This window comes from Spermophilus citellus, assembly GCF_964194105.1.
Source record: "Spermophilus citellus genome assembly, chromosome: 6".
NCBI lineage: Eukaryota > Metazoa > Chordata > Mammalia > Rodentia > Sciuridae > Spermophilus > Spermophilus citellus.
In genome coordinates, this window is record NC_138187.1 from 128,539,213 (window position 1) to 128,555,204 (window position 15,992).

The following is a 15,992-nucleotide window of genomic DNA, read 5'->3' on the forward strand; positions in this document are numbered from 1 at the left end:
CCTGTGAGCTTTGGAAGGAAGGACAATGTTCCCAGGGTGGGGTAGGGGGTGGGAGGGATAGAGTTCTCCACCACAGCTGGGAAGCTTTGCTTCCTCAGAAAATCAAACTTTCCCACCTTCGACTTGCACATCCTGGTGCAGCAATGGCTCCACCTGCTGGCCCTGCTGAGCTCCTACTGCTCGGCCTCAATTCAAGTGGCTCCATGTTGAGTTTCTCTCTGCCACTGCCCCACCCTGAAGAGTCTAGTACAATTTATGTCATACACAAAACTCTTATAACCACAGAAAGGCACTGATGGAGAGGACCTTAAGGATACATTCAACCAAACTTCCTTATGATATAGTTAAACACAAACTAAGGCTCAGAGAAAGGACACAACTTGCCCAGTCAGCTAGAATTCACAACTCCTGAATGGGAAACTTTTACCTTCATCATGTCACCCTGTTCTTCTGCAGAGTCCTCTGGGTTCCTCTAGTTGGATGTCATGAAGTCAGTAAAGGAATGTCAGGGTAGGTCTGGGGCTTCCCATTTGGAGCATTTCACCAACATGTGGTATGTGAGGCCTGGCCCTCCAGCAGGTCCTGGGCCTAGCAATTAAAATCCCAGGAGATTGTGAGCTTCAGCTCCTTCTGCTGTGCCCTGGGGATCTCTGCCATATTACATTGTTCATTACAGACTCATGTCTGCCAGATTTTCATCTAAATGGATAAATAAGAGTACACTCAGCTTTGATGAATAGGTCATCCCCATTCCATTCCTTCTAAGTAGATCAAGTCCATACTTCCTTTTCACACAAACCCGGGAAAGGGTGAGCAGTTTTGTGCAACCGGATGTTTCTTCCATCCAAGGAATTTCCAGCCACTGTTAAGTCATTCACCAACTTTTATTAAACACTTGTTATTTGTCATTCACTGTTCTAGAGTCTGGAGATATAGCAGATGTTTGTGGAGCTTACAATTCTAGCAAGGAGATAAGCAACAATCTTATCTCAGGAAACATATACGTATGTTCTCAGGGCATATGAAGAGCTATAAAAATATAAAATACAGAAGTTCCCCTTTATATGTTCTAAGATGTCTAAAACCACAGATAGTACTAAGCCCTACATATGAATAGTGTGATCGTGCAATAATTGACCTGATAACCGAGATAGCTACCACATGACTAGCAGGCGGGTAGCTCATACAGTATGAATACTCTGGACAAAGGGAATATTCATGGGCTGGGCAGGACAGAGTGGGATGGAGAGAGATTTTTTAGCATGCTATTCAGAATAAAATATTAAATTTTCCATTTAATACTTTCTGATTGTGGTTAACCACAGGTAAGTGAAACTGGAAAGAAAAACTAAAGGGGATGAGTGTAGATTGAGAGTAAGGGTTGATGTTTTAAATGTGGTAGTTATTTTTAAGGAGGTGGCAGTTGAGAGCATAGGTTTGTTTGAAAGAAGAAGTGGATCTGGTTATAGGTCAAGCTGGAGAGCTCCTCCCATGCAGAGCAAATAGCAAGTGCAAAGTTCCATGAAGCAGACTTGTCAAGGGCAAAAAACTGTGAGGGAAGGCAAGATGGCCATTGAGGCTGCATTGGTGAGAGGGGAGAATGACAGGAGGCCAGATCATATTAGGCCTTTTAGTGGAAATCACCATTTTGAGCAGAAAAGTAATTTGATCTGATTCCTGTTTTAAAAAGATCCTGCTGGTTGCTGAGTTAAGAATAGAGGTAGAGGACAAGAGAGGAGAAGGCAGGAGACCAAGTAGACTCTAGTGACAGTGTCAGGGGAAATGCTCATGGCCAGGAGCAGATGATCATGAAGTGGAATTCAAAAGATGTTTTGAGCCAGGCGCAGTGGAGCATGCCTGTAATCCTAGTGGTTTGGGAGGCTGAGGCTGAGGCAGGTCACGAATTCAAAGCCAGCCTCAGCAAAAGTGAGGCCCTAAGCAACTCAGTGAGACCCTGTCTCTAAATAAAATACAAAATAGGGCTGGGATGTGGCTCAGTGGTTGAGTGACCCTGAGTTCAATTCCCGGTAGCCCCGCTCAAAAAAAGATGTTTTGAAGTTAGAGCTAATAGCACTTGCTCAGTGCATTTATTCCTTCAAATAATACAACAATAATTGATAGGAGCTAACCTTCATTGAGTACTTAGGAAAATTGAGACACAGCATCAATGTTAAAATAGTGTATTTTACTTAATATTCATAGAACTTCAACAAAGTAGGTACTATTCTTTTAGGAAAAAACCCAGAAACTCAAAGAGTAACAAGGAACCATGTGAGATGCTCAGCCAACAGAGGCTGAGGTGAAGAAGATATGCATTTATGTGTACCCACAGATTTTAAAACATTGCAAAGAATACTGTAAGTATATTGTGTGTGTGTGTGTATATATATATATATATATATATATATATATATATTCAAACAAATATTAACAAAATAAATACAAGGAATAAAATAAGAAATGATATCACAGAAGTCAACATGAAGTGCAGCGCATCCAGAGTGGGCGGGACTCCTTCCAGCTGGGGAGATCTGGGTAGGTCTGTGAAGGTGGGTATGATTTTGTTGGTAATGATGAGTTGAGGACGTCCGGAGCCAAAAGAAGAGCACATACAAGATGTGGAGTCAAGAAAGTAAAAGTGACTTTCAAAGGACAGTCTTTTCCCCTGTATAGCAGAGAAAGAGGATGTGTTAAGGGAAAGTGAGTCCCAGAAAAATCTGTGTGTCACTGATTGTGTAGGATGGATAAAGCTGGACCAGAGTTTAATTTTATTCAGTAGAAAAGAAGGAACCACTGAAGAGTTTCCATTTATTCATTAATCTATTCACTTATTCAACAAACATTTCTGTGGGCTTATTATAAGCCAGGTACTATGTCAGGTAACTTAGGTAAGACACATGCCCTCCTGTTGAGTCTTCATGTTGGGTGGGTGTGATAGAGACAGAGGACAGAACAGTTTGCATGGAGCAAAAGTGGTATGGTGTGCAAGCTCTGAGTGGGAGGGCCATGGAAGCCATGGAAGGCCATGGAAGGCTTCCCAGAAGAGGAGACATCTGGGCTGACTGAGGAACAAGCAACAGATAAAAAGGAGAAGAGAGAAATGGGTGTCCATGGAGAGGAAGAAGCTTTGGCCCAGACACAAAGTAAAGATAATCATTCCAGAAGTGTGAATTCTTCTTTTAAGGCCAGAGCATATGATTTTCTTTAGATGTCCTATGTCTTTGTCAAGACATTATAATAGTTCTTTTGTTTCAAGAATGTTACAATTGCTCATTGAAAGCTTTTTATGACTGCTTATAAATCCTTGACAGGCTGGGCACAGTGATATATACCCATAATCCCAGCAACTTGGGGGCTAAGGCAGGAGGATTGCAGGTTCAAGGCCAACCTCAGCAATTTAGTGAGGCCCTAAGCAACTTAGTAAGACCCTATCTTAAAAAATAAAAAATAAAAAGGAATGGGTATGTGGCTCAGTGGTTAAGTGCCTTTGGGTTTAATCACAGGTAATGCCCCCACCCCACCCCCCAAAAAGAAAGTAAAAACCATGACAGATGATTTCAATATCTTTATCTTCTGCTCTTAGTGTCTATTAATTGTCTTTCCTTATTCAAATTACAACTTCCCTGGTTCTTGATATACCAGTGGTTTTTAATTGTATCTGGATATTTGGGGCATGATGTTATAAAACTCTGGATAGTCTATCTTCTGTTTTAGTAGTCAATCTTCTGTTTATATTGTATTAGTGGGTCCAAGTTCCCCACCTGTGGGGCATAGAGGCCTCATTATTGCTGGGCCAGAGTGACATTTGGGCTCTCCCCTAGATAACTGATGACACCATTCGATGCCATATCATTTCCTGAGTCTGGAACTTCATAATCATTCTGCCTTCTTCTGTCTACCTATCAGTCTTTTTATGTTCATTTTACATATTGTGTGCAGAGTTTTTAAATAAATTTAGCAAAGAGGAACAGGGAGAAGTGGATCTACTCGATCTTGTCTGGAACTGGAAGTTCAAGCCAAAAATATGAGGGAAGAGAAGAAATCTCAAGCCATGTAACTGGAGAGTTAGGCAGCTATTTTCAAAGCTCTCTTACATCATTAAAAATTGAGAATTTCAAAGAGCTTTTGACTCTGAGGGTTATATCCATCAATGATGACTGTGTCAGGAATTAAAACAGTTGAGGGTACGGCTCAGTGGTACAGCATGTGTTTAACACACACAGGGCTATGGGTTTGGTCCTCAGCAACAACAACAATAACAACAACAACAAAAAAAAAAAAGGGAAAAAAAGAAAAAAGAAGAAATAAAACCAGAAAAAATGAAATTATTTGTTAATTTATTTGAAAATAATTATTATTCTATTACCTAACATGTAACAAAATGAAAAAATAATTATATTTTACAAAAAAAAAACGATTGAGAAAAAGAGTGGCACTATATTACACTTTGTTAAATCTCTAATATCTAGCTTAATAGAAGATTGCCAATTCTCTTATGTGCCTCTGTATTAGATCTGTTGTGATACTACATGTCCTGTAGCCTCTGGAACTCCACTCTGCCCTTGTGAGAGAATGAAAGTGAAAAAGGAAAATAACATTTTAGCATTAATATGAAAATAGTTTTGATTTCAGTGACCCTTTAGAAGTGTTTAAGGAATCCCCAGGGGACATTGGATCATACTTTAAAAACTCCTACTCTCAATCTGCACAATTTCAGTACCAACTAGCCTCATGCGGCTACTGAGCACTTGAAATGTGGCTAGTGTGAATGAGGAACAGAACTTCCAATTTTATTTCATTTTAATTAATTCAACTTTTAAAATGAACCATATACATTGTGTGTGTGTGAAACATAACCTTTAGTTTTAGTCAAAAAAATATATTTTGTTTTAACCCTTAAAATTTAGCATCTGAATTGAGATGGGCTTTATGTGTTAAGTACATGCCAGATTTTAAGGATTTCGAGAGAAAAAAAAGAATGTCAAATATCTAATGAGTACTTTTTTAAATATTAAGTTTGTGTTGCTATGATAACATCTTGTATATACTAGATTAAATAAAATGTATTTTAAGATCAATTTCATGGCTGGGGTTGTAGCTCAGTGGTGAAGCGCTTGCCTCACACATTTGATGCACTGGGTTTGATCCTCAGCACCACATAAAAATAAATAAATGGTCCATATACAACGAAAAATATCTTTTTAAAAAGAGTAGTTTCACCTTTTTACTATTTAAAACGTGGCTACTAGCAAACCTGAAATGACAATAAAGAAGCTGGGATGTGGTTCAGTGGTAGAGCGCTCACCTAGCATGCATGAGGTGCTGGGTTCGATCCTCAGCACCATGTAAAAAAATAAATTTAAAAAAAATAAAGGTATTGTGTCCATCTACAACTTAAAAAAAATTCTAAACAAACAAACAAACAAACAAATAAATAGCTCACAGTGTAATTCTATTGGGTAGCGCTGCTTTAGATGAATCCAGACGATGCTGGCTGGCTTTGTGTGCCACCTGAGGTGTGTTCTTCACTGTGAAGATAACATAGAGCCACTGGAAAGTCTGAAGTAGGAAGGAGACATAATCAGATTTACACTTTGGAAAGCTCTTTGGTTGGAATGTGGATCATGGACATAAGAGGGGCCCAGCAAAGAGACGACTATACTCTGGAAGTTAAGTGCAACATGTGGCTGAAGAAAACTGGCTGGATGGGAGATGTCTTGATGATACAGTCAACTGGATTTGGGTCTTAGGCATGATAATGGTTTTTACGGCTATATGGGAGAATGGCCTTATTTTAGTTTTGTGTGCAAAAATCTTTAGGAATGAAATTTTATAATGTCTGCACTTAGTTTCCCATGGTCCAGCATACCACATAGAAGCCTATACATCCACGTACACATGTGACATACCTGTGAGAGAATGAGAGTGGAAAGGCAAACTGCATCTTAGTATTATTGTGAAAAAAATACATATGTATATAAAGAGAGATGGGGAGGGCCAAGAAAGCAAATGTGATGTAAAATATTAGCAATTTTAGATCTAGGAGAAAATGATCCAGTAAATGGGGGACTCATTGTTTCCTCTTGCAACATTTCTGTAGGTTTGAAAATTTTCAAAGAAAGAAGATGGAGGGAAATTAAAAAAATAAAAATCTTAAGAGATCTAGTAGTCACTGTTTTGACATAACAGAGAGGGGGAATGGCAGCCAAGAGTGTTTTCTGGTTTCCTACCTGGCAATGGAGCAGAGGCTCTCTCTTTGGGAAGATAAGACAGGCTTTCTCTTGCTTTGAAGTGTTGGCTGCATCTTTAAAACCTCCACTTCAAGCTGTTTGCTCAGGATGTCTAAAAGGGTTGGCCAGGTAGCAGAGGCTCTCACAGAGAGCTCAATAACTAACTGTGGAATGAATGAAAGAATGGCTAGCTTGGATTTATCAGTTCTCTTGCGCAGGACTTACCTGCGGCAGGAATGGTGGGTCAGGCAGACCCAGACGAAAGTGTATCCCAGCTGGGAAGCTGGTTGGGGAACCAAGGTTGTAAGGGAGGCAAGAACACTACTGGAAGTGGATTAAAGTTGCAGAAACAGAATTTATGAGAACTCTCCCCAGAAAGAGTTGGAAAACATTCCTTAATAAGTCACTGGTGGAGAGATCAGAGGGATTTTTGCCACACATAAGCAAAGTGACTTGGGCTTTCTCATTCCCTAAAATAGAAATCATGATACTTATTGGAAGGGTTTCTCCCCATAATAAAGTGTGATAATGGGAAAATTATAACTTTGGTTATTACTTGCTGTTCAGTCAGTCTGCTGTAATCTGGTTTCTGTCCTCCTCCACTCTACTTATCTTCTCCCAAAGTGAACCCCTCCCCAAGGTCAAATACAGCGCAGTAAAATTCAGCAACTGCAGCACCCACAAATGAAGCAATCAGAGCAATCATCCAGCAGTGATTAATAGAGACAACTCCTCTTGGGTCTCAGATGTGAAGCTATACATAGGTAGTTATTCCTAGCTCTTACTTGGTTTTAATGTCTTTGGCCTTCAATCAATCAATTCACCTTCCTCTGACCTGCAAGACCTCCCCCCAACAGAAAGATTTCCTGAGTAAGAATCGCCTGTGAATGGAACCACTTCAAGATCCGCTTGAGCTTCACTAAGTGGCCACATGGTGTCGTGGTCAATCTCTCTGGCTTTGGAATCAGGTCTGCATTTGGAATTCAACTCTGACATTAGCTGTGGGACTTTGAGCAAGTAACTTTAAAAAAAAAAATGTTTTTTTTCATCCTCAGTTTCCTCCGCTGGAAAAAAAAATGGGTATTATAATAAATACGTCATACCATTTCTACAAGTCTAACAGGAAGAAAAACAAATGTTGTTATGAAAAAAACAACTGCCATATGTCTTCATTCTAGGGTGGGGCAGGATTTATCACAGATGGTGCTTTGCTTATGGGTCAAGGAAAATACTTCTTGTTAACATTTTTAGTTTTAAAAAGTTACTGAGCTTCTATTCTCTTGGTTCCTTCTCTGACCGAGATTGAGAATATCCTTGAATGGAAGCCTTTATTCAAAAAAATCGAAATTTATTTGCATAACAAAGTAACAGAAATATGAGGTTTTCAGAGGAGACAAAGACTGGGAGAAGATTCTTAGGGAAAGGGAAATGTGTTTGCAGGAGGGGCTCAGAGTAGAACAGTCCAGAAGGAGGGTGCTGAGCACATCAGTGATTTCTTGTGCCATCTGCTATCCTGTGATGGCCCCACCTTTCAATAAGTCTTCTAGGTAAAATGGCCCTGTGTCCCAAGGAGCCTTTAGGGAAAGAAGAAAAGAAGGGCTTAGCCTGCCATGTGTGAAAGTGAGGGGATGAGGGGACAGCACTGTCAGGAGGCAGGTAAAAAAGCTTGCATGCAGCTGGAGCAGGAATCCATAAGGAAAAATGATCATGAAACTGCCAATTCATTCCCCGGGAGTCCTTGGAATCTTGGGAGGACATAGAGTTCCCACAACATTGTGTATGAGAGCTCAGGCTATTAAAAAAACAATAATAACAACTGTGATTTAAGAAGGATGATAAAAAATCAGTTTCCATAAGGATTAAACGAGAGAATGTGTATAGAGCAATTAGTTCAGAGGCTAGCTCATGATAAGCACTTAACTAAAGGTAGCTTTTATTATGATGATTTATTGTTCAATTTCTCTTTTCTCCACCTTTTTGAACTTCAAGGGCTTACAACCTACTTGAGAATTATGAACTAGTCATTCATATATTCCACAAACATTTATCACATTCCTTCTATGTAACAGGTATGTGTAATAATTTCAGGCAGCAGTAATTAGCATAGCTGATGTTACTGAGGGCTTAGTACGTGCTGAGTCCTGTGCTAAGTGCCCCAAATGGTTTATCCTCACCACAATCCTGGGGAGGAACAATTATATTTCCACCTGACAAATGAGAAGACTAAAGCACAGTGAGTTTGAAAAGACTTGCCCCAGATCACAAGCCAGTAAGACAGATGAGTTTTGAACCTGTGCAGCTGGATTTGAGGGCAGGCTTTTAAGTCCCACACTAGGCTGTTTTTTTTTTTTTTAAATGCCATTGATAATGCCTGTGAGTTGTGGCATACAGAGGGGCAGGAACCATGGGGGAGTAATTCTAAAAGGGTGGGTAGGATTTTTTGTCTCCTTTTCCCCACCTCCCATTCCCTTTTCACTTCTGAGCTGTCAGGATAGGTGGCTGATAGATCCTAACACATCTGTCCACCGCTGCTCAGTGGCTCCTTTGAATTCCCCCGTTCTGCCTGTGCCTACTATTAGTAAGGGGCAGGACGAGGAGGAGGAAGCGAAGGGAAAGGTCTGACTGGAGCAGTCAATAGATAATTAGAAGCTGACTATTTTACCATAATGCAGCACAACGGCAATAAATAAATCAATCACTTGGGGGATGGGGAATGACTTTCCTATAATCAGCTATTAAAGGCTTGTATCACTAATTAGTCTATTAATTAGAATGGTTCTCTCCCTTCCACATGTTATCAGCCTGCCAAGGCAGAGAAAACCCAGCCCCCAGGGCAGGAGATAAGGGAAATAAGACAGACCCGAAGCAGCAGATTCAAACAGCTGGGCTTCTGTGTGTGTGTTTAAAAGCACAGCTCTTAGTGCCCGGGGCGAATCCACCTGCTAGTAGGAAAGGAACGTTTATCAAAAACCAAAGGGCTGTTGTCTTTGTTGAATGGAAAGAGGGGGAAAACGATTTAATCTTTAAAGAGAAAAGTCACCATAACCACACACACAGGGATCTTGTGAAGAGCAGTTCCACCGGGTGTCCCCTGGGGCTCTGGACAGATAGAGAAACAAACACGCAAAGGCAGTGCTACGGGAAGATCCAGCAGCAAAGGGACTCAACACCTGATGCCCGGATGTGTACATTCTAGGGAACACACACATCAAGCTCCTACTACGTGCCTGGCACCACTTCCGTTCTTCACATTTGTAAAAATGCCTTGTCTGATGATATCACTGACATTTTCAGGATGCCCTTGAGTTATTTCTGGAGCTTCTGAAAAGGGGCTTCATCTAAGCCCCCACAGTCATGTTTTTGGCTCTCTGTGGTCCACGCCCCCTGTTCACCAAGATCTCAGGGAAACCTCTCATGACCTTGGCTCGACATGGGCCCAGAAAGTCAAACGTCATTCTTGAACAGTTCCAACAACCTCTGACCTCCAAAGCTGTCTCCACATTCCTGGGAGCAAGCACTTCAGCCTTCATTCTTTTTTCTTTACTTCCCCAGCTCCTCTTCTCCTCTTTGACACTGCCTGGTCACCAAATAACCCATTCCCATGGCTTGAAATACAGCAGCCATTGGGCCTGGGTGTTGCAGTAGGCGTCTCCACTAGCAACAACCTGCCAACAGCCATCAGTCATCCTTTTCAAGTCCCACAACAGACACATGATAGGCTATTAACCCCATTTTGCAGAATGGGCACATCAAGGCCCAGAGTGGTTGATTTGGCCACACTTCTGCAGGTGCTGACAGAGCACTTAATATGAACTCAGTAGATATTTGCTGATGGACAGAATTGGACATGTGGAGGAAACAGATATCCAGCTTCTGGGAACCTTGGAGCCTGCAGAAGTCCACTTACATGGGACAGAGGGGCTGTCGACTGAGCTCACCCCACTAGGGTGTGATTAGGGGCAGAAGTGGGGAGTAGAGGGTCATCTCCAAGGTCATTCTCCCTAGCCCATTCCTTTCTGTCCTGTTTCCACCACCAACCCACCTTGCACACTGAAAAACTCTTTAGAAGAAGGCTGAGCGGTGACATTTGTGAGCACATGATCCTCAGGATGTTGACATATATGTGTCCCAACACTGCTTCCTATTTTAAGGATGGGAGGGAAGAGAAAGGGTGATGTGGTGGAGAGAGCCTATGCTGGAACCCAGTGTCAAGCCTCTTCCATTCTTGGTAACTATCTAGATGACCTTAGGCAAATTGCCTTCTACTGTCCACCTTTAGTTTCCTCATATACAAAATGGGAAATGTCAGCTGCCTACTCAAAATGTTACTGTGAGGATCAAGTGAAGTAATACAACAATACTGACTAACATATAGATATGGAGGACATTAAAGTTGCAAAGTACTGCAGGTTTGTTTCTGGAGAAGGTCTGCTCCTGGTTTGTAAATGGCCAACTGTCTTCTTGTTTCCTCACATGGCAGAAGGCAGAGAGAAAGAGAGAGAGCAAGTGCTTGTGTCTCTTCTACAAGGGCTCTAATCCCATTCCTGAGGGCTCTGCCTTCATGACCTAATTACCTCACCTTCTAATACCCTCACTTTGGGTTTAGGATTACAAGTATGCTTTTTTTAAAAAAAAATTTTTTTAGTACTGGGGTTTGAACCCAGGGGTGCTCAACCACTGAGACACATCCCTAGCCCTTTTAATTTTATTTAAAAATTTTGAGACTGGGTCTCACTAAGTTGCTGAAAGACTTGCTGTGTCGCTGAGGTTGGCTTTGAACTTATGATCTTCTTGCCTCAGCCTCCTGAGCTGCTGAGATTATAGGCATGTGACATTATGCCTGACACAAATATGCATTTTAAGGGCACAAAAATATTCAGTCCATGGCAAATGTGCAGACTGGCTCTGAGCATGTTGAGACTGGAGGCAGGCAGGCTAGGTAGGATGGAGACAAATGCCGAAATCCAGGTGAGAAATGATAGTGCACTGAGAATTCAGAGGTGGGCAATCTTTGAAATTTAGTATGTGCAAGGAGGGAGGGAAGTAAGATGGGACAATCAAGGATGACATTCTGGTTGCTTCTGTCATGTGCCACTGTGCTTCTGGCATGGCAAGTGGGTTTTGATACCCCTTATTTGGAGTAATGGATACTAGTGGCAGAATAGCTGCTATTTGGCAGATGCATTCTCATGAACTTGTATCCCACCTTCATCCAGGAAACCCTAAATTGTGGCCTTGCCCAGAGGAGAAGGAATACATAAAAAGACCTTGCCAATTTGAGAATTCTGTTTTTCAGACATGGAGATGTAAGTGAAGTAGTTACATGTCGGTTATTGGTGGAGCATCCATCAGGGGAGGAGGAGGGGCACAGGTTCCCCTGAAACAAAAGCATTCCTCTCCCTGGGCCTCCTGTTCCCCTCAACCCAACTTCTCTTTAATTATTTATGAACAGTTTGTCAAGGGCATACCATTTAAGATACCTTTGTTGCAGAGGAGGAAATTGATCTTAAAAGAGTTTACAACTAACCACACAGATAACCACAGGTGCATGTATATCTACTAGAGACAAAAGACATAAAGAACATACTTACTCCTAGAAAACAGAGGTCACAGATGGCACTTGAAGAGGCTTTTGTACTGGCCTGAAAGCACAGGTGGAATTTCTTCAGGCAGAAATGTGGGCTTGGGGTCTGCTGGAGATATTTCAGGAGGAGGAAACAGCTGGAGGAAAGGTGGAAGCAGATTCAGAGAATCAACAGCTAGGTCTCTTATCTGTGGATACCTGCGGAGAGGAAATTTTTAACCTGGGGGTCATAGAGCTTTGAGAAGTTTCAGAATTCCCTGAAATTCTCTGCAAAATTGTGTTTCCTATACATGTGAATACAAAAGAACAGAGGATTCACAGCTCTTCTATTCTCAAAAGGGTCTAGATCCAAGAAAAGATTGAAAATCAGTCCTCTAAAATCTCCTGAATTAGAATTTACAGGTAGGCTGGTGCATCTGTGTTGTTTTTTAAATAAGCTCTGCAAATGACCCAGTGCGCACCTCAGATCTCATCTCTATGATCTCTATGCAGGTTTACGGAGGCCCTATAATGCCAGCTCTCGTCATTTTACCCCCATTTTAGAGGAGGGGTCACTAGGAGAGTATTTTGAGGACGAAATGTCAGAGCAATGGGGGAACCAGTATGACATGCAAAGACTCTGGAGTCTCCTTCAGGGATAGAGTGAGTGGGAGTTGTCCTGTCCCAAGCCTGGGGACTGTCAGAAGGCCTTTCAGGCCCCTCTCCCCACCCCACCCCCAACCCCCGCCCAGCTGCAAACCTACTGGCAAATTCTGGGAATTTCCAAATCCTTCGGCGAGGCTGCGGCAGAATTTTCCCGGACTCGGGCGTGCGGTGCTGGACGCGGCCGCTGGGTGGCGCCGCGAAGGACGCCGGGAGTGGGAAGCGCGGCCGCGCGGGCGGGCTGAGCTCACACGCCCGGGAAGCGGCGGCGGCTGCCGCCGGGCCGGCGTCCGCAGCTGCTGCGCATCTCCCGCGCGCCGCGGTTCGCTTGCCGGGCAGCGAGCGGTGTTGCGCAGTCCCCCCGGAGGGTGGCGGCCGCAGAGGTAAGAGCCGGGCTTTGGCCGGGTGGGAGTGGGCAGCGCGGGCGGGGCCTGCAGCGCGGTCCCGGAGCGTCCTGGGACACGGTGGGCTCCCAGGAAGCGATGCCCAGGGTCCCGCCCGTGCCCCACCCCCGCTGCAGCTCGGTCTCCCGGCGCAGCTCCCCTCTCCAGGGTGTGGGAGTGGATCGCGGCCTGGAGCAGCCCGGGCGGGCCCCGCACTCTGGGGTCAGGGCTATCTGGGCGGTGGGTGAGCAGCCCCCGGCCCGCACGTGAGCCCCAGCCCCCTCCCACCTTGGGTTCCTGGGCTCCGCAGTGGGCGTGGTGCCCCTTTGCTGCAGAGGGGGCGCCCGGAGTTGAGGAAGGCTGTGGGGGAGGGAGAGCGCAGAGACAGGTGGTTGAGGGGGCGAGGGATGGTGCGCCAGGGCTCGTGATATTAATACGTGTTTCTTTTTCCCCCTTCTTCAGGGGGCTCGGTGGTGCGTGTGGCGGAGGCGGCGGGAAGGCCAGAGGCATAGTTTGGGAGAGGGCAGGTGCCACCGGAGGAGATGCCACTGGGCTCTGTCTCTGTTCAGTTCCACCCCCCCTTACCTCCACCCTACCCCACCCCATGTTAATAAAGTGGGTGTGGTGGTGATGATGGAGGAGTTTGATGGAGATCTGGCCCCAAACTGCCCTGAACTGCCCCAGGCCGCCGCCTGGCCCCGCGTGCCAGTCCCGGAGGGAGCCGCGGACTCTGAGCTCACTGCAGAGGGGGAGGGGGAATACCGGCCTTGGAAGAAGCGCAGGCAACTGAGGCAGCGACCTAGACAGGGGCTGCCCGCGGGTCGGGGGCTGAGGACAATTCCCCAGGTTTACTGCCGCTTCATAGGTGGGAGGTTGCCAGGGTATGGTGGGAGGTGGGAGGCGGGGGCTGTAGAAAAAAAGGGCAATTTCTTTAGTACCCACCTCCTTCCAGCTTTGTTTGCAGCCCTATATCAAAATTTGGGATTTAGCCTTTGCCAAATGTGCTTTAATTTTTTTTTCCCCTTTCCCTTTCGGTTTGTTTTGTTTTTTAGAGAAACAGCAAATGACAGAGCAGAGGGACGGCTGGCCCAGCCAATCCTGGAGCTGCTGCAGTCCTTGTTCCCCAAACAAGCACATTCTGGTAGGAGAACAGAAGAGGGGGCTCTGGTCCTCACCCCTCCCCTACCTAAGACCCCCTTGCTGCCCCCCTGCCAGAAGGGTGGCCAGGCTGTCTCAGGCCAGGCAGAGGCTGCCAGGGCCAGGGTGGTGATGGTGCTGCGGCCCCTCCCTACTGCCCAGCGTGGGAAGAAGAATGCAGAGCCAGGCAAGTCTCTCTCTCTGTCCTCTGGGGTGGAAGGAGCAGGTATAGACAGGGCTGGGGCAGCTAGGGCCTGGCATTGCTTTGGCATTGGTGGCAAGAGGGCTGTTCTTCCAGCCCCTTGCGTTTGTTTCCACCCCTGGCCTGTCCCTGGCACTTGATAACTGCGTCTGTGTGCTTATTGGTGCCACCATGTTATATAACGCTTATATAATCATCCAGGGCGAGCACTCTGTCTCTGTTCTCAGGTCACGCAGACACCGTGTCCATGTAGGAGGCAGGATCTGGAGAGCTTGTGGGTGGACCTACTCCCCCCATCCCCAGCTTGGCTTCTTCTTCTGATCCCAGGCATGGGAGGGGGACTGGGAGAACGGGGCCCATTCCACACAAGCTGTCTGGGCCCGAGAAAGAAGGGTTGGCTGGGCAGTCTTCACCACCACCTTGCCCATTTATTTCCCCTTGCCCAGGGGAACATCTGGCAGAGTGGATGCCATTCTTGTGCTTTGAGGCCAATCCTTGGTTCTTGGGGCCCCTGGCATGGCAGGTGGGTGTGGTGAGATGACCCCCAGAATGCCACAGTAGAAAAGTACATGGTACTTAGCCTTAGATAAAAAGAGGGAAAAATTACTTCTGCCTTTGAGGTTTTGAGCAAGAGACCAGAAGGATGTTGATGGCATCATAAGAAATTTGGAATAAGCTTAGGGGGTAGGGGATGGTCAGGGAAGGGTGTACAGGGAAGTGGATCAGACAGCAAAGATAAACATGGTGTTCTTTTACTGTACTCTGCACTGGGCTGTCCCTGGTTACCAGGGCAACAGAAGCAGTGATGAAAATCATGCCTTTCGTTCAGTGGAAAAATCTGGCTCCTCCTCCCGCCTCTTCGTTCTCTAATCATTTGCGACCATTGGGAGGGTGTTGCCTCCAGGGATCAGAGACCCCCCAGCATATCCTTGTTATACTCCTCTTTCCCCATTTTGTTTTTTAAATCATCTACCCCCTTTTTACATCCCCCACCCCCAGCTCAGTAACTGGCAGTTGCATAGAAGTTGGAGTGCGTAGTGGGGGCAGGGCATGGACGTCATTGCAGGGAAGGGTGAGCAGAGCGTGGGCAGAGATGTGGATGCAGGAATGATGGGCACATGAAGAGGATCAGGGATTGATCAGCTTGATGGAGCCAAGATCTTGTTTCTGGGATGGTAAGAGATGAGGGTGGGAAGGGTGAGTGAGATGTTAGAGGGCCTTCAGAGCTTGTGAGTCTTGGGAAATAGGAAGGCCCTGAGGTTTTTTTGAGTGCTCCATGGTGAAAGCTAGGAACCGTTCATTAAGCATTTATTGTATCCTCCCCTCACACCCATGTTGGATGAGGTTTTTGGAGCTGGGACACAAAAGGTAGGTAACACTCGACCGTGACCTTGAAGGGATCATAGTGGATGTGAGGTGGATGAGTAAATGAGGGAAGATCTGGTGTTGTGGAATCTGGGGGCCCCAGGCAGGAGACTGGCAACATACCAGATTGGAGGTCATGGGTTAGGGTGGAGCCTGTGGGAATGGGGAGGAAGAGGTAGTACAGAAAGCCACTTTGGCTTGGAGACAGGACATGGGGAAGACAAGGTACTGAATTTTTGAGCCTCGGTGATTGAAGAAAAAGAAAAATTAGCATTCAGACTTTCACGGGGGAATCCTATTTTATTTGCTTTTGGACATGTGCTCTTCAAGATGATGGCCAGGGCATTGGGACAGAGATGTTTATGGTCAGGCAACTAAAGTTTGCAATGGAAGTCAGTTCTGGGAAGAGATTTGGAGGATATTGGATTACGAAGTTTGAAGGTACTTGG

At 45.1% G+C, this 15,992-nt stretch overlaps 1 protein-coding gene across 7 annotated transcripts in view; it reads right to left on the reverse strand.

Annotated features, from left to right (window-relative positions):
- Positions 1 to 13,445, reverse strand: part of LOC308651634 (uncharacterized protein) — a gene marked incomplete at its 5' end in the record, with an annotated part of 16,373 nt that extends 2,928 nt beyond the window's left edge. Inside the window, 4 exons of one of the 7 annotated variants that reach the window (XR_014022624.1) lie at positions 2,171 to 2,665; positions 5,444 to 5,559; positions 11,822 to 11,951; positions 12,558 to 13,445. Coding sequence is in view for 4 of the 7 variants with exons in the window: in XM_081299030.1 (XP_081155156.1) it covers positions 11,838 to 11,951; positions 12,558 to 13,445 (1,002 nt within the window). Of the gene's footprint in view, positions 1 to 427; positions 589 to 2,170; positions 2,666 to 5,443; positions 5,560 to 7,553; positions 7,805 to 10,475; positions 10,699 to 11,821; positions 12,013 to 12,557 lie in introns of those variants that run through there. The other 6 variants (XR_014022625.1, XR_014022623.1, XM_081299027.1 and 3 more) reach the window with 6 other exon arrangements.
- Positions 13,446 to 15,992: the final 2,547 nt, after the last annotated feature.